Genomic DNA, 26,484 nt, shown 5'->3' on the forward strand with positions numbered 1-26,484 from the left:
GCTGCCTTTCTGATAGGTGGGGGAGTGAACCAGTGGAGGGATAGCTTATTGGCTGCCATGTGTCTGCTGACTCTGGGGTGAGGGGTCAATTTGTGGCTCCATAATAATGTATAGGGCGTCGAATCGAGCACGCCATATGTTCGTGAATAGATGTAAACTCTTTGTTCGCTGTGAACTGTTGGCTGGGCGAACCGCTCTGGCCATCTCTACCACACTAAACGTCATTCTTCTTCCCTGCGAGGCGGCTCTTAGTGCATTTACACTTGTGAGTAGCATCTGGAATGTATCTCTGAAGCATCCATTTTGTGGCAAATCATGACATCTAAGAGTTCTTTTAAATATTTTGTTTTTAGCACACCAAAATACATGGAAATTTGTTGAAAATAATCAAACCGCTTTTTAGTCGCAGACTAGTGGTATTTATGTGTTTACATATATTTTAAATTTAAAGATTTTCGCAAAAGCAGTCCTTAAACTGTGCATTTTGCTCTAGTACATATGTACATATTATATGTATGTATACATATGTAGTTTTCGGAGCACCTTTAGGGCCGTTTCCACTACACGCATTTAAACTGCGGCTAATGTTCATCAATGGAACAGTTTCCATTTTTGTTTGTGATGCGGTACGACTAAAAATATGGATAGCATGCTGCATTTTCCCATAGGGATAGTATTGGGCCCTGCCGCGATGATCGCACCACGGCAATGCGGGTAGTGGAAACAGGCCCTTAACCTCTTTGCCGGTTATCCCGAGCTCGGTGTAACCTGCGCAGGAGGATTGCTCAGGCCCCGCTGGGCCGATTGTTCACAATTTTTTTTTTTTTTAGTACACGCAGCTAGCACTTTGCTAGCTGCGTGCATAAGTCGATCGCCGCCGATTCGGCGCTACACGGCGCGCCCCCCCCCCTCCCCGACCCCTTGCGCAACCTGGCCAATCAGTGCCAGGCAGCGCTGAGGGGTGGATCGGGATTCCCTCTGACGTCCATGACATCATCCCGCCATGGCGACGGAGGAAGCCCTGCAGGAAATCCCATTCTCAACGGGATTACCTGCTTGCGCAGATCGCCGGCGGCGATCGAAGTAGGTAGGGGGATGCCGCTTGTCAGTGGCTATCATGTAGCTAGCGCTAGGCTAGCTACATGATTTAAAAAAAAAATGCTGCGCTGCCCCCTTGCCGCAGTAATTGGAACGGCAAGGGGGTTAAGGTCACAGCGTGTTTATTGAAACTGTTACTTAAAATTTGCAATTCCAAAATGTCAATGTAACAACAAGAAAAATCACTTTTTCAAAGAGGTCTACAATGCCAGCTTTAATGATTTCAAGTGCTAATGCTTAAAGATGCACTATGGCGAAAACTTGTAAAATTTTAAATATGTGCAAACATAGGAGAAAAGTAAGTAATTTATGACTCATTTTACTCTGGAAAAAAACAAAACATACTTATTTGTCTATGTTGCTGTCACTTACAGTAGGTAGTAGAAATCTGACAGAAACCAGGTGTTGGACTAGTCCATCTCTTCATAGGGGATTCTCAGCAAGGCTTTTATTCTTTATAAAGATATTCCCTAAAAAGGATTTAAAGAGAAACTCCAACCTAGAATTGAATTTTATCCCAATTAGTAGCTGATACCCCCTTTTACATGAGAAATAATGATTTTCACAAACAGACCGTCAGGGGGCGCTGTATGACTGATTTTGTGCTGAAACCCCTCCCACAAGAAGCTCTGAGTACCGCGGTACTCTGGACAAACTGCCACAATGTAACAATGTTCACAGACAGGAATTAGCTGTTTACAGCTGTCTCTAACAGCCAAAACAGCTAGGAGCAGCTACATAACCTGCCCACAGTAAAAATGTCACCATGTAATAAATGTCAGAATGTAAATCGGGGAGAGGAAAGATTTTACAATGAGCAAACACTGACTAAATCATTTATACATATTTATGGTAAAAAATGAAGCACTTTTTTTACTACATTATTTTTACTGGAGTTCCTCTTTAAACAATGATGCTGGACAGCTTCCCTGCTCGCTACGTAGTGAATGGCAGTTGCTCTGTCCAACTGCCAAAAAACAGTGCTTTGGAAATAAATCCCTGAGAATCCTCCCATGAAGAGATGTACTAGTCCCAAACCTGTTGCTTCTGTCAGATTTCTTCTACCTACTGTAAGTGACAGCAACATAGGAGAAAAGTAATTTATGGCTCATTTTACTCTGGAAAAAAACATACTACATATTTGTTTGCAAATTTTAAATTAAAAATGTCCCTTTAATTCCAAAATGTGACTAACCATCTCCAGTTAAAGGATACGAGGTAAATGTAAAAAAAAAATCGGATGTACTTACCTGGGGCTTCTGATGTCCTTTTTTTTTGCCTCATTTATCCTTTAAGGGGAGTGATGGAGTTTTGACAGAGTACCACACAAAAATGTTTTTTTTTTTTAAACTGCATGTTTCATTATGCTTCAGTTATTTTATTGTGGTTTCGTTGTAGGTATTTATACAATCTGTTGTGCAATTTTTATGCCAGTTTTGTCTTTGAATCTTGATCTTCTTTTACACAGGAAGATAACATTGAGACAACAAAGGTTGAGATGTTGTGGCTGGCTCTTGCACGGAACCTAGCACGTGCCATTGTAAAGGAAGGAACACTTCAAGCCTAGTTGGAGTGAGGAAAATGACAAGTATCCTGTATATACTATAGTATTGTTTTCAAATAAAAATGTTTTCAAATTAGGTGACTGACTCTGATTTTACCATACAGAGCTTCAAGGAAAATGTGAATGGTGATTGTTCCATTTCCAATCTGCATCAACTCAGAATTATTAACTTTTTTTTTTATTGACCATCCCTAGCAACCATAATACTTGCATTATCAGAGACCATTTCCAAGCTTCATAACACTAACATTTAAGATTCCATTCACCATCCTTAGTAAAAGCCTGGGGGAATTGTGTGCTATATACTATATGAAATGTTTATATTATTTGCAAGTATGGTCTTGGACAGAAATACTGTATGGCAAGGAAGAAAATTATGTAACTGGCATCTTTTTAATGCAGACTTTGTCAATACAACAGCAATGAAAAAAAACAAGAAAATGACAATGACAGACTTTATTAAACATGCAGACTTCCGCTTCTACTCAACACACACTGTAGGGCTGTAGCCTGTAACTGAACATTTGCACCACAGATATTACAATAATAATCGGTATCCCTCAAATGAAATAATGCATTAAAATTTTGCCCAAATAGTTTCAGTCACTACATTGGAAAAAGTGTCCAGATTAAGTTGTCTTACTTTTCTTTGGATAAAATATGAGCTAAACCTTCACGTAAAAAAAAAAAGTTAATTCTCAGAACACTTGTACCTTGCATTCAAAGGCATCTTTAAAATTAGATCAGGGTTTTGTTTTTTGAACAGCTCTACTTCTGAACAGGCTCAGTAGGCAATATCACCACATCTGGAACTGTCAATTGAACATTTAAATGTACTGTAGTATGCAATTTACCAGAGAACTGGTCAGCAAGCAGACTACCATACATTACAGAATTTTTTTTTTTAGTAGTTAGATCACTTCTATAAGAAAAAAAAATATAAATGACTATTGTTATTCAGTATACAAGTTCATAAAGTACTGCTTTCAATAGGGTAGTCTGATAGGAGAAAAACTTCTTTAAAGTAAACCTGATATGGGGGAGAGTACATATCTGTTGGGGGGCGCTCCTGGATGCTCCACTACCTCCTCCATCGCTGGCTAGGATCCTCAGCTATGTCCTCCTCTGTGTAAGTGGGTTCTCACCAGCACAGAACTGCATGGGGTCCATGCTACTGCACAGGCAGTATATTGGGCCTGCGCAGTGCAGTCACAAGCAATCTTCAACGATCTGTCCCAGCACAGAAGGTGAGTAGGAAGATCGGGAAGCCTCAAAACCTCAGTAAGGGGAAGTCTCTGAATAGTTTAGTTTTTTTATGCAGACTGCAGGTGTCTTTTTTTTTTTTAACAAAAAAAAGTTTATACGTTGTACAAAATTGGAGCTGATTTTTAAAACCTGAAACAGTCACATATTCCTTTCCTAAAATACTCAAATACTTTGGCAAATTCCCATAAGTCAGTGATCTGCAAACTTGGCTCTCCAGCTGTTAAGGAACTACAAGTCCCACAATGCTTTTGCCTTTATGAATGACTGTCAAGACTCCCGCAATGCATTGTGGGACTTATAATTCCTTAACAGCTGGAGAGCTAAGTTTGCAGATCACTGCCATAAATAACAGACTAAAGCCTCATACACATTTACAAGGCATGTTGCCCAGCACAGAGCGCGAGTCTATCCCTCAGGCAACATTTCATGGCTGAGGATATACAGATGTGTCACTAACCTGCAGGCTACATATTGCATTCTAATGCAATGTAGGAGGATAGAGGACCGATGGAGCAGGGTGGGTGACATTACGCAAGACCCGTGAGAGTGCGCAGAACAATGCTCTCAACAATTGGCCAAATCTACCTGCCCGGCTGATAACTGTCTGAGGCATTGGAGGCCACTGAACACACGCTAGATTCTCAGCAGAGATGGTTTTTGTAGCCTCGGACGAGTTTTCATCTAATGTGTGTACAAGGCTTTACAGTTGCTCATTGCTTCTAAATCAGCCTCAGTAAGATAAAACGTTGTAATTCATTGTAATCTCACCACGTAGCAGTTCTATAAATCCAAGGAAAAAAAAATGGTAATTGGGTCTCCTTTAATAAATGCAGATAGTAAATGACAGTTAAAGAGACTCCGTAACAAAAATTGCATCCTGTTTTTTATCATCCTACAAGTTCCAAAAGCTATTCTAATGTGTTCTGGCTAACTGCAGCACTTTGCATACCATCACTGTCTCTGTAATAAATCAATGTATCTTTCCCCTGTCAGACTTGTCGGCCTGTGTCTGGAAGGCTGCCAAGTTCTTCAGTGTTGTGGTTCTGCTATGAACTCATCCTTCCAGGCCCCTCTCTGCACACTGCCTGTGTGTTATTTAGATTAGAGCAGCTTCTCTCTTCTCTCTTATCTTTTACAAGCTGGATAAATCATCCTCTGAGCTGGCTGGGCTTTCACATACTGAGGAATTACAAACAAGGGCAAAGCTGTTTGCAGGAAGAAAAGAGCAGCCTGAAACTTCAGTGCATGGGGGAAAGAAACACACAAATTATCTCTTGAGATTCAAAAGGAATGCTGTATACAGCCTGCTTGTGTATGGATGTATTTTCTATGTGTGGACATACTATACATCAACCTACTTCCTGTTTTGGTGGCCATTTTGTTTGTTTACAAACAAACTTTTTAAAACTGTTTTTAACCACTTTTAATGCGGCAAGGAGCGGCGAAATTGTGACAGAGGGTAATAGTAGATGTCCCCTAACGCACTGGTATGTTTACTTTTGAGCGATTTTAACAATACAGATTCTCTTTAAAGGAAACCTAAAGTGAAATGAAAGATCTTAGTTTAACTTACATAAATCCTATTCTAGCCCCCTGAAAGCCTCCTGGGTCTTTCTGTGCTGTTCCAAGAGCAGTAGTGCCCTGCTGACAGCTGCATGCCTCTTGATCATGCTCCTGTGGCTGTAAGAATTGGAACTGCATATATGCAGAATGCTTGTGATAGGATAGAAGCTATACACACCCTTTCCAGGCTCTGTGTGAGTCATGGACTAAGCTACTCTCAGCCTATCACATGCTGGTTAGAGGCCATGTCTTGTTTGTAAACACTGCCTAAAACTGGCAATTACAAGCCAGGATTGCAGCAGGGAGTGGCCCAGGAGAACATAATGAATAGAATGGTATGCTTTTTATTGTAAGAATTTTACAGTACAGATTCTCTTTCACAGAAGAATAGACACGCTGTCCAAGGTGGGTTCATTAGTATTAATGACACAGTATGTTTGTACACTGTTCATTGTTTGTATGAAAAGACAACGCAAATGGTTCCCCAGGTTACATATTTTGTTTGAAAAATAATTGATCTTTACCTTGTTTACTTTGAACAAAACAGTAATCGTTCACATTTGAAAATAAATCTGTGGTCACTTGAAAGAAAATTTGCACTGTCATAAATTAAGAACAGCAGCACTATAAATACAAACTTACTAAGCAGAACTTTACTCATAAGAGACGCAAAGGATTTATAGCAATCCTATTTTTTCACAAAATCAGCATCATTTTTCATACATTAAGTTTCTACAGTAACAAATTAGAATAATACTGCCTACAGGGGAAAAAATGTGAAAACATCTGTGCCTTTCTACCGGTATGTTGGCTCTATAGCAGCTGTGGTTAAAATAAAGACTAGATTTATCATTACAGAACAGTAAAATGAAGGCTTTAAAACCTCTGGAAATGAACAAGTCCATTTAGGAGAATACAAATAAAGTGCAGAGAGGGTCATAGTCGTATCACGAAGACCTATTTTTCTTTGCCTCAAGTATGAGACATATAAGTAACCTTCATCTTGAAGCAATAATAATAACTTTCATTCACTATCAGTCTGAACCTGACCATAGCTACTGGAGGTCATAGTTTGCCCCATAGATCTGGGCTGGGAAACTGGTCCACTTCCCCCACCTCTGTGCCGAACTCTTCTCCCAGTGTAAATGACAGCTTATACCTGAGTCGTACTTTTTCCTAAAGGGAGAAAAACAATACAAGTTTGTTCGGACCATGACACTAAAATATAACCTATTCATATCAATTTTACAGAGCTACCTTTCAATGTGATACCCACAAACCCCATACATACTGAAAGCTCAGCTCCAGGCAAAATGATTTTGTTTTATATGTGCATGTGTTTGTATAATATAAAAAAACCCACAAACTGACTTAACCACTCCAATACCAGTGGTCTCTGCCCCCTTAACCACTTCACAACTGAGGGGTTTTACCCCTTGAGCACCAGAGCAATTTTCACCTTTCAGCGCTCCTTCCATTTATTTGTCTATAACTTTATAATTATTTATCACAATGAAATGAACTATATCTTGTTCCTTTTGCCACCAATTAGGCTTTCTTTAGGTGGGACATTATGCCAAGAATTATTTTATTCTAAATGTGTTTTAATGGGAAAATAGGAAAAATGTGGGGAAAAAATTATTTTTCAGTTTTCGGCCTTTATAGTTTTTAAATAATGCATGCTACTGTAATTAAAACCCAATAAATGTATTTGCCTCTTTGTCGTGGTTATAAAACCATTTAAATTATGTGCATATCACGTTTGGCGCCAATATTTTATTTGGAAATAAAGGTGCATTTTTTCAGTTTTGCGTCCATCCCTAATTACAAGCCCATAGTTTATAAAGTAACAGCGTTATACCCTCTTGACATAAATATTTAAAAAGTTCAGTCCCTAAGGTAACTATTTATATATTTTTTTTAATTGTAATTTTTTTTTTTTAATTACAAAACAAAAAAAAATTGGGAAGTGTAGGAGGTAATGAGTTAATTGTTAGTTTAAAAGTAATGTATTTGTATATGAAAAATGCTTTAGGGTGTAGTTTTACTATTTGGCCACAAGATGGCCACAGTAACTTTTTGTTTATGCGACCTGCAAGCGTACAGGAAGAATGCTTGCAGGAAGGGTTAGGAGGCTGGGAAACTTTTTTTTCCTCACAATGATCGCTGCTTCTCATAGAAGTAGCTGATCATTGCGGGGGGCACAGATCAAGGAACGATAAAGGTTTTTCCCGTTCATTGATCTCCGGGCGGCGTGAGCGGCGTCAAGTTACGGATTTCTCCGTCACTTGGTGTTAACAGGGTGGAAAAAGGGACGGAGAAATCCGTACCGCTGGGGGTAAAGTGGTTAAGGACCAGAAACCGCTAAAGGCGGAATACCGACGAATCGACACACATAACCGCTGTTTACGACAGGAACCTCAGGCCACCCACTCTGCCGTTGGCAGAGTTCTTGTGAACCAGTCAGGAGCCTCTTTCATTGGCTCATGACCTTATCTATCAATGTAAGCCAATGGGAGTTGCTTACATTGATAAACAGTCAGGAGCCAATGAAATGGGCTCTTCCATCCTAGAGACGGCAGGGTGAGTGAACAGCGACGGTGTGACAATCCAGCCCCACGGTCCCATCTAAATGGCGTTAAAAAGATCGGTTGATGGATTACAGATGATAACGTGACAAAGCGTACCTATTCCGTCTAGACTGCTGCCATTACCATTCGGAGATTAGTCACATCCAATGGCTAGAAATACGGTGAGCAGATTGACAAAGATTGGTTGCAGACAATGTAATGTGGCAACCAATCCCGTATTACTAGGCTAGGCCACAGTTGCCATGCATGTCTCATGCACTAGAGACTTCTGGAGGCAAATCCACAGTGTGCATAGTAAACTGTTAAGATTGGTTAATGGTGCCCATACATGTACAATTTCGATTGTATGTACAATGGGTAAAATAAAAATATCGATTTCATGCTGGAAATCTGGTAATTTCACTGCCACCACTCTCCAAATTTGAAAGGGCAAAGAGACCCCCCACTAGCTATTCCTAAAAGGAAGAAAGTCATTTACAAACCTAACTAGCAAAACGACAATTTATAAGAACATAATAAAACAATGACTCTTGAGGGCAAATTCTTTGTAGCAACAATCCGATTACCAGAACAGGCACAAAACTGAACGATAAAACCGTTAGTTTAATTTTAAAACTATACACACACAAATATATATTATACAAGCAACAGATAAATATACCTGTCAGTCAAAACTGATTGGGTTGATAGAATAAGGGTAGAGATGGAAAGGAAACCATGGCTCACTAAGATAATGCTGGAGATAATAAGGCAAGAAAAAAAACTTACCTCCACACAGTGAGAGAGTTATCTTATCTCTTCATTCCTTAAGTTACCTCCTCTGTAGTTATTTTCACACACAGTTCATTAATGGCCTGTCTTTAACTTAAAGGGATACTGTAGGGGGGTTGGGGGAAAATGAGCTGAACTTACCCGGGGCTTCTAATGGTCCCACGCAGACATCCTGTGTTGGCGCAGCCACTCACCGATGCTCCGGCCCCGCCTCCAGTTCACTTCTGGAATTTCTGACTTAAAAGTCAGAAAACCACTGCGCCTGCACGCCCGTGTCCTCGCTCCCGCTGATGTCACCAGGAGTGTACTGCGCAGACACAGACCATACTGGGCCTGCGCTGTGCGCTCTTGATGACATCAGCGGGATCGAGGACACGGCAACGCAGGCGCAGTGGTTTTCAGACTTTAAAGTCTGAAATTCCAGAAGTGAACCGGAGGCGGGGCCGGAGCATCGGTGAGTGGCTGCGCCAACACAGGATGTCTGCAGGGGACCGTTAGAAGCCTCGGGTAAGTTCAACTCATTTTCCCCTGCCCCCCCTACAGTATCCCTTTAAAGAATTCTGGAGTTATTTTAAAGACAGAAAAGTTAACTTTAGGTTTGCCTGAAGTAAAATGTTTCCTGAATAAGACATGCCTCATCACCATGGTGATAACTCTAGAAACGTTATTAAAGACAGAAGATAATCTTAGTGAATTGAGGCCAATGTCTTATAATACAATTCAAAATACCATTATTTGTAGTCCTTGCGGCAATCGAAGTCCAAAGGGGTTGATGGCCAGAGGCCTTGTGAGGAGTAATCCAAGTGATTTGCCAGTGTCTAGCTGGCTGTCAATTGATGGTAATTTGATGTCAGATTAAAGGAGAACTGTGGTGAGAGGTACATGGAGGCTGCCATATTGATTTCTTTTTAAGCAATACCAGTTACCTGGCAGTCCTGCTGAGCTATCTGCCTGCAGAACCACAGCAGAAACAAGCATGCAGCTAATCTTGTCAGATCTGACAAAAATGTCAAAAACACCTTATCTGCTGCATGCTTGTTCAGGGTCTAGGGCAAAAAAAAAAGTATTAGAGGCAGAGAGGTATAGAATGTCGGGGCTCAGCATGTCATTGTGTTTTAACCATCACTAGTTGGGAGTCAAGTCCAGCCTTGTGAAACTTGAATAGGGGCAGTTCCCCTTGCACAGAGAGAACTTTTGGCACAATTCCTGTTTTGCCCACTCTCTCCATGCCCATAGGTCACATCAAGAAACAGACTGCAAAGCCACATTCAGCAATTTTATGAATCATTTGATATGAATTATGACCGATGTGCCATTGTGTGACTACTCCTGACAATTCAAACCCATATCGCTACGAGATTTTACATCGCAGGATTCTGGGAATTTCCCAGAATGTGGGTTAGAATGAACTTAAAGAAAACCTGTAACAAGAAAAAGTTCCCCTGGGGGGTACTCACCTCGGGTGGAGGAAGCCTCCAGATACTACCTAGACTTCTCCATCCTCCTGTGTCCCACGGCGGTGGCGAAAAAGCTCCCGGAATGGCGGAGATGTAAATATTTACCTTCCCGGCTCCAGCGCAGTATCTGCTCTCCGCTCGGAGATAGGCGGAAATAGCCAATCGCTGTTGGGCCACTCTACAGCGCAGACGCAAGTCTCCTGCGCCAGCCTAGTACAGTGGACCCGACGGAGATCAGCTATTTCCACCTATCTCCGTGCTGAGAGCCGCAACAGCGCCCCCGCTGGAGCCAGGGAAGGTAAATAAATGTAGCTTGTCAGGCTTGTCGAGCCTGGATTGCCAAAGACTTCAGGGGAGCCAGCGCTGGATTGCCTGCAGCTACAGGGGAAGGCTCATTGGGACCCTGGGGCTTCCCCCTCCCGACGTGAGTACCCCCAGGGGAACTTTTTTGTTACAGAGTCTCTTTACCACTCTGCAAAAATGGTGCTTCTAGCATCATCAGATCATCCTAATTATGAGGCGATATGAATTTGGAGGTTACAGTGAGGTCACTTTCTTTTGGTAGAAACCAACTGTGTGATAAGCATCTCCCAGCTTCCTTTCGAAGGTCTTTGGAGGTGACAAAGGTGGAGCCCGCTGGGCACTCTCAGAGGCCCAGTGCACATTGAGCGGTTTTTGATGCGATCCGCCGGCCGCATCCGCCTCTCAAACCGCTCGGTAAGGCCTCTTTCACACTGAGACGTTGCGTTAGAGGGGATGTTAAAGGGACTCCGAGCAGTGCAGAAACTATGGAAAGATGCATATCATTTTAAAGCTCTCTTTCTCCTCTTTCCAATGATATATAAACCGCCGCCCTACGCCTTTTAGTTTTCGCTATTTTCGCGATTGAAATTGCCGCAACTGCGATTTCAATCGCGAAAATAGAGAAAACTTAAAGGCATAGGGCGACCATTTAGGTGTCGCCAGAAAGAGGAGAAAGAGAGCTTTAAAATGATATCCATCTTTCCATAGTTACATTGTATTACACAGGGCGACTTTTTCTGCTGAATGGAGCTGCTGACACTGGGGAAAGTGTCGTCCTGTGTAATACAAGTAACTATGGAAAGATGGATATCATTTTAAAGCTCTCTTTCTCCTCTTTCTGGCGACACCTAAATCGTCGCCCTATGCCTTTTAGTTTTCTCTATATTCGCGATTGAAATCGCGGCCGCGGCAATTTCAATCGCGAAAATAGCAAAAACTAAAGGGCGTAGGGCGGCAGTTTATATATCATTGGAAAGAGGAGAAAGAGAGCTTTAAAATGATATGCATCTTTCCATAGTTTCTGCACTGCTCGGAGTCCCTTTAAGGTCGCATAACGTTCCCCTAACGCAACGCATGGTGGTGCTAAACTCGGATGCTACATAGAGACGCATTATGCGTCGCTTGGTGCACCGTTTTCGTTCAATACTGGTAGAATGAAAACAGCTCATGTGTCCAAAGACTGTGAAGACCACGTGATCGCATCACGTGGTCCCGCCAGCCAATCTAGGAAGTAAACACTGCACGTCACACAGTGCAGTGAATATCAATTAGCCATGTGGCTAGGGACAATAGCAGACTCTCCCCTGCTCCTCTAAGCATGTGCAAACAGTCTAACGCGGCTAAAACCGTGAATAACGCACAGCATGCTGCACTTTCTTTGAACGTGCAGCGTTACTCTGTAACGCAACGTGGGCACTGTGAACAGCCCATTCATTTTTCATTACTGTGAGTTGGGCTGCGTTACAGGCTGCGCTAACGTGCGCCTGTAACGTCCCACTGTGAAAGCAGCCTTAATGTATCTCAATGAGATGGTGCACACCGGCGGTTTGAGGATTGAAGCAAACCGCAAAAGGGCCTCCTCCTGCACGTTTGCTTACCAATAGGATAGGAAAACCGCAAACCGCTCTGAAAAACACTACTTCAGAGCGGTTTGCCAGGCGTTTTTGTTACAGAAGCTGTTTAGTACAGCGTTTACTGTAACAATTTGTGTAATCTGCTACACAAAAACGCAGCCAAAACCGCTAGGCATGTTTAGAAATCCGCTCTAAACATGCCTAGAATCGCTCTGAAATCTGCTCCCGAAACTCGCTAGCGTTGTGCAGATCTGCTAGCGGTTTTGGTGTGCACTGGACCAGACTCTGTTTTATGAGATTTAAACCTTGTAGGGAGTGTTATAAAACTAGGAGAAAGCTCTTCACACCTGGGCGCTTGGAGGAACTTCTGCTAAGAGTTTCCTAAATACATTTGCATTAACCTCCTCAGCGGTATGGACGAATATATCCGTCCATCACCGCCGGAGGTCGCCACTCAGGCCCTGCTGGGCCGATTTTTGCAAAATAAAAAGCAGCACACGCAGCCGGCACTTTGCCAGTCGCGTGTGCTGCCTGATCGCCGCCGCTCTGCGGCCATCCGCCGCGAGCAGCGGCGAAAGAGGGTCCCTCCAGCCGCCCGAGCCCTGCACAGCCGGAACAAAAGTTCCGGCCAGCGCTAAGGGCTGGATCGGAGGCGGCTGACGTCCATGACGTCACTCCGCTCGTCGCTATGTCGACGATGTAAGCAAAACAAGGAAGGCTGCTCATTGCGGCCTTCCTTGTTCATTCTGGTCGCCGGAGGCGATCAGAATGACGCTTCCGGAGCGCCCTCTAATGGGCTTTCATGCAGCCAACTTTCAGTTGGCTGCAGGAAACAGTTTTTTTTTACTTTAAAATAAAAACCCTCCCGCAGCCGCCCTGGCGATCTTAATAGAACGCCAGGGAGGTTAGAAGGTTCCTCCAGCCATTTGGTGAAGGAGAAACAAAGTTGATTTAAAATAGTATTTGCAATGAATTGTGCATCTGTGACTCCTATGGCGCATTCGCAGTTTTCTGGGGAACTACGTAGGCGTCACAGGCGTGTAGAGAGCGTCAAGAACATGTGGCAGTGAGCTGAAATGAATGACCTGGAAGTCAAAACAGCATCAAAACAGGGTGTAGATTTTAACTAACAGCGTCCTTAACTGGTTAGAGTGTACTTGAGGTGTAAATAGCATACTTGCCTAAGAAGAGGGAAGCCTCTGGGTCCTAATGAGGCTTCCTATGGCATCAATTTCCACTCACAGACCCACCAAAGATTACCGACAAGAGCTTGATGGTAATCTAAATATGTTTGTGCCTCTTTTCAAGCAAGGAATACGGGCATACTGTGCCTGCATGAGTATGGCAGCGTCTGCGTAGTATGCCAAAACCGCTCATGTGCATTTTGAAGCTGTCATCTTTACTTCCTTTTATAGATGTACATTTATCTATTTGTTTTCATTGATGAAGTAGAACTTTTTTATGGTACTACCCACCTGGGGATCAGGAGGTTATTGACATCTTATCTGGCAAAAGGCACATCCCAGTTAGGGAATGCCATTAGAAATACTCATGTTTACATGTTTTACATCTTTTTCTTTAAAATGCCATATAACTAGATGGCATCAGCAGGACTGCAGACCTTAGTTGTTTAAAATTAAATAAGTATAGGGGCGTGGCCGCAAGCTCATGGCGTGAGGACGTGTGCAGAGTGAGCTCCCGTCCAGCAGGCTCTTCTACAGCTATCCTGACTGTATCCTAACTCTTTTCAGTGCTCCCACTAAGCTGCTGAATACGCACTTGATCCGGTGTACCGGCATGACGACTCCCCGCATCTCCACCGCCGCTGCCAAACTGGAAAAATTCCGCCGCGGGAACCAAGATGGCGCCGAGGCCCCGGTATCTCCGGCCTCTGATGACGGAGCTCCTGACCCCACGGAATCTGATCAGCCTACACCTACTCTAACGCAGGTCCTGTCGGCCATTGCAGACTGCAGACCAAGATGGCGCTGTAAGAGGTGCCTCGGTCACATGGCTCCTCAGCTTTTCCAGCTTTTTAGCCTCCTTTTAGCTTCTTTTTTTGCTTCTTTTTTTGCTTCTTTTTAGCTCCTTTAGCACGTTAGCTTTAGCTGTTTTGCCTAAGCCTAGTTTCGCTCAGTTCAGTCCGACCTAGAGCAGCACAGCCACCCAGCTGCGGCACCCGCCTCCCAGCCCAGGACCACACATCATCGCCCGCTGACCCCCCGGAACCCGCACGGCAGCATCTGCCTCCTGGATCTCCACAGCACCAGCACAGGACTACACATCATCGCCCGCTGACCCCCGGAACCCGCACGGCAGCATCTCTAACCTGCCTCCTGGATCTCCACAGCACCAGCGCGGACAGCAGCGTACCCGGCCTCCACGCTCCAGCTGGCTACATCCTCAGGTCTGCTTGTCCCTCCACCAGCCGCGGACAGCACAGCACCGCTCAAGCCCCAGGCTCGCCTCCCGGTCTCCAAGCTCCAGCAGCGGCACCATCTCTAGGACTGCTCCCCCCCTCCAGCCGCGGACAGTGGCGCTCCGCTCCGGCCCCAGGCCCGCCTCCCGGCCGCCACGTTCCAGAAGCGGCTCCATCTCCAGGCCTGCTCGCCCCACCAGCCGCGGACAGCGGCGCACCGTGCAGGCCCCAGGCCCGCCTCCCGGCCGCCACAGCCCAGAAGCGGCTCCATCTCCAGGCCTGCTCGCCCCACCAGCCGCGGACCGCTCAGGCCCCAGGCCCGCCTCCCGGCCGCCACAGCCCAGAAGCGGCTCCATCTCCAGGCCTGCTCGCCCCACCAGCCGCGGACAGCGGCGCACCGCTCAGGCCCCAGGCCCGCCTCCCGGACCCCGATCTCCCAGCAGCGGCACCATCACCAGGTCTGCTCCCCCATCACTTTGAACTCCTCAGCAGGGGACAGCAGCGCCCCGCTTCAGCCCCAGGCCCGCCTCCCGGACTCCAACTGCTACATCAGCGGCACCACCTCCAGGCCTGCCACCCACACCAGCCGCGGCCAGCTGTGCTCTGCGCTCCCCCAGCTCACACTCATGAGGGGGCCCTGGGCCACTGCCCGAGGAGGAAGATCACCGTGTTCCTGCGGGCACGCCGGGCCTTCCACTGCCGGCATCCAGCCAAACCTGCACGTGGCTGACACGTGGCTGCCTGCAAGGTGCTGCCTACCACCACCAAGGGCCTGCACTCCGCAGCCCTGCCTGCCACTCCAGTGAGGAGGACATGGTGAGCCACTTTACTTTACTTCACTCTACCAGTTACATTGTCAAGTATTGACTGCCTTCCCAGTGAGACTGTTATGATGAATTGTCAGCCTGCCAAATCTATAATCCTATCTATCTACTCAACACTAACTGTGCCTCTGTGATGCATTCAGCGCATGATTCCCCTCTGGGCCTCCCCCATCTGCGCCTGTTCCCACCTGTGCTTGCTTACACTTGCGCCTCCACCAGCCTACCCTGCCTGCTGCCCCCCATGCACTTTTTGACCGTACCCGGAAACAATGCCTGCTGCCCGCACTGCCCCCCCAGGCTTGACTGCCCCAGCTGCTGCCCTAGGCAGGAGCGCGGGGGAACCACCCTCACGGGGGACAAAAACCGTACGCTTCCTATCCCGTACCGAACTCCTGGAATGGGAGCCCCGTGTTTGCTGCGAAAGGCCATTTGGAGACATCCTGCGGGAGACAGTCAGCTCCCACATTGCGCTCCTAACTAGTAGCGCCAGGGGCCCAAAGAATCGCCGCCACAGGGGGAGAAGGGCAGGGGCTAGGGTGAGGCTGAAGAGAAGAGGACTACTCTCTTCCATACCGGCCATACTCCTAGCGAACGTCTGCTCACTCCCAAACAAGGTGGATGAACTTCTCCTACTGCTCGGCCGCAAACCCTCGCTAAGCAAGAACACCCCTGTGCTCTGCTTCACGGAGACCTGGCTCAACGGAAACGTCCCGGACAACGCTGTACAGATGCCAGGCTACCTCCTCTTCCGAGCAGACCGGGACCGCGACCTCTCCGGGAAAACGAGAGGAGGCGGCATATGCTTCTACATTAACTCCGACTGGTGCACCAACATCTCACTCCTCAGCAAGTTCTGCTCCCCTGACGTTGAACTCCTAGCCATCAACTGCAGGCCCAGGTACTCACCTAGGGAGTTCTCCTCCTTCATCCTAATAGGAGTCTACATCCCACCGGACTCCGACACCAGGAATGCCCTGAGAACACTGAGCGACTATATCTCGGGGTGGGAAACTGCTTCCCCTGAGGCCCTCATCATCACCCTAGGGGACTTCAACAGCGCAAACCTGCGACAGGAACTGCCCCACTTCCAGCAGCACATCACCTGCCCCACCAGGAACCGCAACACCCTGGATAAATGCTACACGGCCCTCAGAAACGCCTACAAGGCCTCTCGAGGCGCTCCCCTAGGGAACTCAGACCACTGCGTGATCCACCTGATCCCCACTTACAGAAGGCAGCTGGAGACGACAAAGCCCATCACTAGAACTGTTAAAAAGTGGTCCGAGGAAGCAAAACTGAGGCTGCAGGCATGCCTGGAATGCACTGACTGGCCGACCCTGGAGGCACCCACCTTGGAGGAATGGTCTGAAAACATCCTCTCCTACGTCCGCTTCTGCGAGGATGCATGCATTCCAACCAAAACCTTCAAAGTCTTCCCAAACGATAAGCCCTGGTTCAACAGCAACCTACGACGTCTCCGGAAGATCAAGGAGGAGGCTCACAAGTCGGGCACCCCAGAAGAGTACAGGGAGGCCAGGAATACCCTGAACAGAGAACTGAGAGCAGCAAAAAGGTCCCACTCTAATAAGGTAGGCCACAGCCTACAGTCCAACAACTCGCGGGAAGTCTGGAAGGGTCTCAAGGCGGCAACAAACTTCAAACCTCCCCTTCACCAAGCAGCTTCCAGCTCACAACTGGCGGAAGAACTCAACGAGTTCTACTGTAGGTTTGACCTCCAATCCAAGCAGCCTGCGGCCCCAGCATCCCAGCCAGCTCCAGACTTCATGGCATCCGCGACAGAGGATGCCCAGGGCCCCCCAGGGGCCAGTGGAATCCCCGCTCTGACCGCAGTACAGGAAGAGGATGTGCTACGACTCCTCCGCGGACTCAATCCCAGGAAAGCCTCGGGCCCGGATGGGGTATCCTCACTCTGCTTGAGAACCTGCGCAATCCAACTAGCTCCCATCCTCACCTCCCTCTACAACAGATCCTTATCAGAAGGAAAGGTCCCCTCCTGCTTCAAAAGGTCCACAATCATCCCAGTCCCCAAAAAACCAGGGAACACGGAACTCAACAACTTCAGACCCGTAGCCCTGACCCCCATCACCATGAAAGTATTCGAGAGGCTAGTGCTGGCCCACCTGAAGCACTCCACCAGCTCCCTCCTCGAACCACTCCAGTTTGCCTACAGGGAAAACCGATCAGTGGACGATGCCATCAATGTCAGCCTGGCATACATCTCGGAACACCTCGACAGCCCAGGGGCCTATGCTAGGGTCCTTTTCCTGGACTTCAGCTCGGCCTTTAACACCATCTGTCCAGACATTCTGATCAACAACCTTGCGCATCTTGGGGCAGATTCCCTCCTCTTAAGGACTTTCTCTCCAACAGAACTCAACGGGTCAAGCTTGGCAGTCGCATCTCCAGCGAAAGAACCACTAACGTCGGTGCTCCGCAGGGCTGCGTGCTGTCCCCTCTCCTGTTCTCTCTGTACACGAACAACTGCACCTCAGCCTCAGACTCCGTCAAAGTTATCAAATTCGCAGATGATACCACGCTTATCGGCCTCATCGACAGAAACGGCGGAGAGGACAACTACCGAAACGAAGTTGCGAGGATCTGTAACTGGTGCAAGGCCAACAAGCTTGTTCTCAATGCGGCAAAGACTGTGGAACTTATCGTGGACTTCCGGAAACTCCCTCCGGCCCCCCTACCTGTGTACATCGATGGGTCTGAGGTCTCCAGAGTCCAAAGCGTTCGGTTCCTAGGCTCAACCCTTACAAGTGACCTCAAATGGGAGCAGAACACCTCCAGAACCCAGAAGAAAGCTCAACAGCGGCTTTTCTTCCTACGCCAACTGAAAAAATTTGGAATGTCACGGGACCTGCTCACCAGCTTTTACTCCGCGACCATCGAATCCATCCTCTGCTGCTCCATCATCGTCTGGTACGCAGGAGCAACCGCCAAAGACAAGTATAAACTCCACAGAGTGATAAAGACAGCAGAAAAGATCATTGGAGCCCAACTGCCCTCACTAGATCTCCTCTACTCCACGAGAATGAAGACAAGAGCCTCCAAAATCTTACTCGACCCCTCCCACCCGGGCAGACGATACTTTGAGACCCTCCCACTGGGACGTCGTCTCAGATCCATCCCCGCCAAGACCACTAGGCGCATGAACACCTTCTTCCCCCAAGCAGTTCTCTTGTTGAACTCACTGAACTCAAAACTCACCCCCCGCCCTACATCCCGGGGACACTCTAGCCCCAGACATCCCCTCCTCTCAGCTGTAAACTCTGACTGAAACTGGACTCCTACAGCAGCAATCCCTGTCCCCCCCCCGCCCCCCAGGACTCTAATTGATACTAGGATGCTTTAAATGTATGTCTGTCCTGCTTGCCTTCGCTATGTTTGCAAACATGTGTTGTTATATGTTCCTGATTTACTCTTGCCATGTGAACCACAAGCAATTCCGGGTACTCCTCTGGGGTGCTTGGCGATAATAAAGATGATTCTGCCAAGCCACTCTAGCGGTTATCACCACCACGCTGGGCTCAGTCCGGACGGACGTTACCTTTTTGAGGCAGGACCTGGGTGCTCTAAAGGACCGCGTGAGCGAATCCGAGAAGCGCATAAGCGACCTTGAGGACTCTGTACGCCCGCTACAAAAGGAGATGAGCCAGTCCTAAAAGAACATCAAATCCACGATGGACCGTCAGGAAGACCACGAAAACCGCCAAAGACGATCTAATGTGAGAATCGTAGGCCTCCCCGAGAAGGCCGAGGGCAACGCCCTGGAGCAGTTCAGAGGCCCTGTTGAAATCCCCCTTCGGTGAAGGTACTTTCTCTCATGTTTTTGTGGTGGAGCGTGCCCATAGAATCTCCCCGAACCTCCCTGCTCCCGGGCAGCCCCCACGTACTTTTATCTTTAAACTCTTAAATTACAGGGACCGTGATGCGGTCTTGCGTGCTGCACGAGAGAAGGGTGCCATTTCCTTCGAGAACACTACAATCTCTTTTTACCCCGACTTCACCACAGAAGTACAGAAGCAAAGAGCTAAATTCACTGCAGTCAAACGTAAATTGCGTGACCACCAACTCAGCTACGCAATGCTTTACCCTGCCCAACTGAGGATCCTAGCGGATGGTAAATCCCACTTTTTTACTGACCCTGACGATGTCTACACCTGGATGGACAAACACACTAAAAGTTCCAATCGTTCTTCGCCGCATCGCTAAGGTACTGTACATTAACATCCTAATCATCCCCTCCCTTCCCCTGGGATCGCACTACCTGTCTGCAAATTCTACAGCACTGCTTACTGATGGAAACTATGCACTATCCCAGCAAGTATCCCTTAAATCGGGATCCAGTCGTTCATCTGCTCAGATATATGCTTACAAGTTCTTGAACACTGTTTTTAGTGCAAAGCCTTAAAGAGACTCCGTAACAAAAATTGCATCCTGTTTTTTATCATCCTACAAGTTACAAAAGCTATTCTAATGTGTTCTGGCTTACTGCAGCACGTTCTACTATCACCATCTCTGTAATAAATCAACTTATCTCTCTCTTGTCAGACTTGTCAGCCTGTGTCTGGAACGCTGCCAAGTTCTTCAGTGTTGTGGTTCTGTGATGCATCTCCCCCCCTCCAGGCCCCTCTCTGCACACTGCCTGTTTATTATTTAGATTAGGGCAGCTTCTCTCTTCTCTCTTATGTTTTACAAGCTGGATAAATCCTCCTCTGAGCTGGCTGGGCTTTCACATACTGAGGAATTACATACAGGCAGAGCTGTCTGCACTCTGCAGGAAGAAACAGCCTGACACTTCAGTGGAAGATAGCTGCAGGGGGAAAGAAACACACAAATGATCTCTTGAGATTCAAAAGGAAGGCTGTATACAGCCTGCTTGTGTATGAATGTATTTTCTATGTGTGGACATACTGTACATCAACCTACTTCCTGTTTTGGTGGCCATTTTGTTTGTTTATAAACAAACTTTTTAAAACTGTTTTTAACCACTTTTAATGCGGCGGGGAGCGGCAAAATTGTGACAGAGGGTAATAGGAGATGTCCCCTAACGCACTGGTATGTTTACTTTTGTGCGATTTTAAAAATACAGATTCTCTTTAACCTTGCTCTTTAACAGTACGCCAACAACTCTCCACCTTATCTACCTTACTGGACATAATGCGTACTATGTGAAACTCCCTGGACTGCCTTACTTCCCCCACTATCCCTTATGTTTGGCCGCCATTATCAGCAATGCCTCATGAAGATGCTCCCCCTTTTCCCCACTTCAGTTACAATGTTCTGATTACTGTTACTATTTGGCTGTTGTGTTAATGCCACTCAGTTTTATACTAGGGAATTGTGTAGTTATTACTAAGCGTACTGCAGCTTTTATTACTCCGGTTTATGATGCATGAAAATGTATTCATTTACTGATAATCTGACTCCTGCTGGACGGACCTGCTCCGTACCGTCCTACCACCACCCCACCTTATCCGCCTACACTTGTGTAGTGATTTGTTTACGTGCTGGTTCATACCACTGAACAGTCTGGAAGAGCTACTTAGCCCCAGCCTGTTCACTTGTGCCCGCACGTTTTGAAGTTGGGTCTAAGCTTCACTTAGCAGTTACAGTGAAGCAGGGTGTTTATTTGGGTTTATTTTCTTTAGTTATGTTGCTTTTTAGTTCATTCATTGACCCTATAGGTTTATCTTTCACTCCACATGATATGGGTCTATCACGTACCCATGAGGTTAGTTATCCATTATTTCCCTCTCTCCTATTCACATATACCAATTACCCACACAGTTCACCAGATGGCACAAAACACTAAAGGTTTGAATATCATCTGTTGGAATGTGAGAGGCTTAAATGACTATCAAAACGTTCCACGGTACTAACCTATATAAATAAGAAGAAACCAGACATCTTAACTCTGATTGAGACGCATATCACGGGCAGCAAGTCTAAAACTATGGAAAGACACTGGGTGGGCAAGGCATATCACTCAGAGTTCTCTCAATATTCCAGGGGGATCTCTGTGTTCATTAGAAAATCTATCCCCTTCTCCCCTCACTCTATTAAGATCGTTCAATATGGCAGGTATGTCTTTTTGCATGGGCTATTATACAACAAACTTATATCTTTGCTTGCTTTTTATATTCCACCTCCATACTCCTCACTACTTCTTAAAGAGGGCCTCCGTTTTATATCTGCTCTGCCCCTATGCTTTAATATCTGGATGGGCGATTTTAATATGGTCTGTAATCCGGCCATAGATAGATTCCCTGCTGCAACAAACAAAATAACTGCCTTCGCACACCTAATGAGTGAGATGTCTCTTGTTGATGCCTGGCGTCACACCCATCCAGTGTAAACAATTTTCATGTTTTTCCGCCACACATAACACCCTGTCCAGATTGGACCATTTTTTTGTTTCTGGAAACTAGCTACCTGTGATACTGTCTGTTGAATTTTTTCCCCGTATCGTTTCTGACCACTCTCCAATTGGTATGACAATCCTCTGGGATGACTCCCCCACGCAGTTCATCTGGAAGTTTAACTCCTTCTGGCTCTCCTTGTTCACATCAGAGGATTGGCTAGTAGATAAGTTGACACTTTTCTTCCACATACACAAGGATGAAAAGGACAGGGCACTCGTCTGGAATACCTTTAAACCATATTTGCGAGGTCTCCTCATCAGTGCAGTATCACACCACAAAAGAGAGACTAACAAATCTATACACGACCTTCAGTCTCAAATTTCTGCGCTAGAGCAAGCGTACCTTCTGGACCCCTCTGAATGAGGGTGCCTGGAAGGGGGCGCAGTCCTAACTTACCCGTACACTAAAAGAGAAGGCCCAGGCCAAAGCCTTTTTTTACAAACAAACCTATGAACAGGGTGAGAGGACGGGAACACTTTTGGCTAGAATGGCCAAAGACAGGAACTCTACAGGTGTTAGTAGTATTAAAGACACGAATTCTACTCTAATCACAGGCCCAGTTCCCATTAATAAAAGATTTGCTTCATATTTTCAAGACCTATACACTGCCAAATCTACCTTCTCCCATGAGGAGTCCGAGATTTCCCTTCCCCGTCTCTCCCCAGATCAGGTTGAGCTACTTGACGCCCCCATTAGCTTAGATGAACTTGAATCAACCATACACTCAATGCCTAATAAAAAAGCCCCTGGACTCGATGGTATCCCCAGTGAAGTCTTAAAAAGGTTCTCAGAGATTGTCAAATCCCCTCTCCTACAAACCTTTCGATCCGCATTTGAGCAGGGCTCCCTACCCGAATCTATGCGCACAGCTCTTCTAGTTCTGATACCCAAACCTGGAAAACATTTATCATTATGTGACTCTTACCGCCCGATCTCTTTACTCCCAACAGACGTTAAGATTTTAGCTAAAATACTGGCTTCACGATTAAGCAAAGTTTTATTATCCCTCATACATAACGACCAAACAGGCTTTATGCCCGGTAAGAAAACCTCACTTAATATCAGAAAGTTGTTTGCTACCACTGTTGTAGTGATTAGCTTGCAAATTCACAGAGTTATTATTTCCCTTGATGCCGCCAAGGCATTTGATGCCGTGGAATGGCCATTTTTACTTGCAACGCTTTCCAGGTTTGGGTTCGGTGACAATTTTATTAGATGGGTGCAAATTCTATATAACGATCCTAGGGCCCAAATATGCACCAACTCAAATATTTCAGATCCTTTTCCAATAGGCAGAGGTACCAGGCAAGGCTGCCCCCTCTCCCCTCTGTTATACGCACTTTCAGCTGAGCCACTCGCCTGTAAAATTTGCGCAGACTCACAAATTATCGGTTTAAAAATCAGCACCATTGAGGAAAAAATCAGCCAATACGCAGATGAGACTATCCTTTATCTTGCAGATCCCCACACATCCCTCACTACTGCCTTCGATTTAATTACAGAAATGGGTGAATACTCAGGCCTGTCAATAAATTGGAGTAAATCCGCTATCCTTCCGCTGGATGGTTGAGATCTCGGCTTCCTCACTACCATGCCCTCTCCTAGCGGTTACCTCCTTTAAATACTTGGGGGTGAAGGTCCGGGCCTCTCCAACCTGTTACTATGAAGATAATGTAGCCCACCTACTTTCCCTCACCCAAAATAAACTGATCTCCTGGACAAAACTGCCACTCTCAGTTATGGGTCGTATAAATTTAATAAAAATGGTCCTTATGCCCAAAATTCTTTACATTCTCCATAATTCACCTGTACATATCCCAGTACTGTTCTTTAATAAACTGAGATCTCTCATACTATCTATAATATGGAATAAGTCTAGGGCCAAACTCAGACATGCAATACTACAATGTCCCACATCTTTAGGCGGAGTGGCCCTGCCGTCCAGTGCTCTTCAATTTATTTATTAATGACCTAGTGGATACAGTAGTGAGCAATGTTGCTATTTTTGCAGATGATACAAAATTGTGCAGAATCATCAACTCTAAGGAAGATAGTGTTATATTGCAACAGGATCTGGATAGGATGGCTATATGGGCACATACATGGCAGATGAAATTCAATGTTGACAAATGTAAAGTCATGCATTTTGGTCGTACCAATGGTCTAACACCATACAAAATAAATGGGATACAGTTGGGGACATCAAACTTGGAGAAGGACTTAGGAGTACTCATCGACAACAAGTTAAATAATCGTACTCAATGCCAAGCCGCTGCAGCTAAAGCGAACAAAATTTTGGGATGCATTAAAAGGGAAATAAAAACTCGAGATGCTAGCATAATATTGCCCCTGTTTAACTCTCTAGTAAGGCCACATCTGGAATATGGAATTCAGTTCTGGGCACCACATTACAAAAAAGATATTGCAGTTCTAGAGCAGGTGCAGAGACGAGCAACAAAATTGATACGTGGGATGGAAGGTCTCACTTACCAAGAAAGGTTAGATAAACTGGGTTTATTTAGTCTAGAGAAAAGACGCCTTAGAGGAGATCTAATTAACATGTATAAATACATCAGAGGGCAATATAATAGCTTGGCGGATGAGCTTTTTGTCCCTAGGCCTTCTCAAAGGACTAGAGGACATGATCTGCGCATGGAGGAAAAACGTTTTAGCCATTTATTTAGGAAAGGGTTCTTTACAGTAAGAGTGATTAAGATGTGGAATGCATTGCCACAGGAAGTCGTTATGGCAAACTCTATACCTGCATTTAAAGGGGGCTTAGATGCTTTCCTTGCGTTGAATGACATCCATGGCTACAATTACTAGGTAATGCCAATGATGTTGATCCAGGGATTTTATCTGATTGCCATCTGGAGTCGGGAAGGAATTTTTACCTTGTAAGGGTTTTTTCGCCTTCCTCTGGATCAACAGGGATATGTGAGGGAGCAGGCTGGTGTTGTACTTTGTACTGGTTGAACTCGATGGACGTATGTCTTTTTTCAACCAAAGTAACTATGTAACTACTATGTAACTATGTAACTATGTCCCCTCTTCTATATTATATCGCCTCCCAATTAGAACAACTAGCGCACTGGTTTGTAACAAACTGTCTGCAACCCCCAGATCTGTTGGGATTCTCCTCCACCGAGTGCACCATGAACCTCCCATTTGCTCTTCTTAAAAATACTCTTACTAAACCACTGTCGGACATGGAGTATGCTTCCATTGACGGTGGTGGGTAGAGCTAACCTTGTTAAAATGCTATATCTCTTAAGGCTTAACTATGTATTTAGGCATACCCCTGATTGGGTTCCGGGTACCGTATTTAAAGCAATTGACAAAATACTGGTCTCCTTTTTGTGGGCGGGGAAACAACCAAGGCTTTCACTTAAAACGCTTCAAATTCCCACTTCGCTAGGTGGAATTGCTCTACCAAATTTTAAACTATATGCCTGGGCTTCAGCCCTTGTTACATTAAGATGGTGGTTTGCTCAAGACGTTAGAAACACAGCCTCCACCACAGAAGCAGCGGTTGTGGGATCTTATGAGGGGCTTACCCTACTCCCTTTCAGAGGTGCTAAAGCATACACTGATCTTCCGACTCCCATGATCTTTACTCTCAAAGTTTGGGAAAAGGTAAGACAACAATACAAACAACCTGATGTATATTCTCCCTTTACCCCCTTGTGGTGCAATCCGTATTTGCCTCACTTTCAGACTATCCCGGATCCAATCATTTGGGCGGAGTCTGGTATCAAATGGCTACGGCATATAATAACAGATGGACAGCTGGCTACGTTTGATGCACTTAAAACAGAATTCTCCCTGTCTAATAAAATGTTTTTTAGATTTCTCCAAATACGTCACGCCGCTCAATTCCAGTTCCCGAGAAGGATCACACTGAAATCAGACCCTCTCGAATCTCTTCTCCTCCAGAAACATCTTGAATCCCCCCTCTCAACCATTTATGCGAACCTGCAGGAGAGTTCCGGCTATAAGCTGGATCGACTCTATCAAACCTGGAAAATTGATGTGCCTGGTTTAGAGGAGCTGGAGTGGAGGGACCTGCTCGAAGCTTCAGAAGAATACTTAATTTCCATAAAGGATAGACTCATACAACTTAAATTTATTCATAGAACATATTACACACCTGTTAGACTGGCTAAGATGTACTCTGGCAGAACTGCGGAATGTCCTCGGTGTAAATATTATAATGCTGATTTTATACATATGGTTTGGGAGTGCCCCGAAATTCATACATTTTGGGAACAAATTAATGTAATACTTCAGAAAATATTCGAACGTCAAGTAGATCTTGACTCTAAGACACATTTACTGGGAATCTCTGGGGATATTACACCATCCAGAAGATTGGTTCTTCTTTGGGATATGCTGTGCTACTTCGCTAGGAAAACAATAATTTTACACTGGATTCAGGCACGTCCCCCGACAGGCGCAGACTGGATTGTCACAGTTAATGCATCATTGTCTCTATATAAACTTACTTACATTCGACGGAATTGTCCTCTTAAATTTGACAACATTTGGATACCTTGGTTGGAATATATTAAAAAGCAAGGAATAGACTATAACTTAACTTGA

General features: G+C 45.7%; 2 protein-coding genes across 3 annotated transcripts in view; one reads left to right on the forward strand and one right to left on the reverse strand.

The window, feature by feature from the left end:
* The window catches only part of NUP85 (nucleoporin 85), a 203,380-nt gene extending 200,642 nt beyond the window's left edge, over window positions 1-2,738 (forward strand). The window contains exon 19 of the mRNA XM_068261938.1: window positions 2,567-2,738. Within this exon, the coding sequence (XP_068118039.1) occupies window positions 2,567-2,665 (99 nt within the window). The 3' untranslated portion in view covers window positions 2,666-2,738. The remainder of the gene's footprint in view (window positions 1-2,566) is intronic.
* Window positions 2,739-3,103: 365 nt separating this feature from the next.
* The window catches only part of GGA3 (golgi associated, gamma adaptin ear containing, ARF binding protein 3), a 257,926-nt gene continuing 234,545 nt past the window's right edge, over window positions 3,104-26,484 (reverse strand). For both annotated transcript variants that reach the window (XM_068261937.1, XM_068261936.1), the window contains exon 17: window positions 3,104-6,667. In XM_068261937.1, the coding sequence (XP_068118038.1) occupies window positions 6,557-6,667 (111 nt within the window). In that variant the 3' untranslated portion in view covers window positions 3,104-6,556. The remainder of the gene's footprint in view (window positions 6,668-26,484) is intronic.

This window comes from Hyperolius riggenbachi, chromosome 12, assembly GCF_040937935.1.
Source record: "Hyperolius riggenbachi isolate aHypRig1 chromosome 12, aHypRig1.pri, whole genome shotgun sequence".
In the NCBI taxonomy this organism is placed as follows: Eukaryota; Metazoa; Chordata; class Amphibia; order Anura; family Hyperoliidae; genus Hyperolius; species Hyperolius riggenbachi.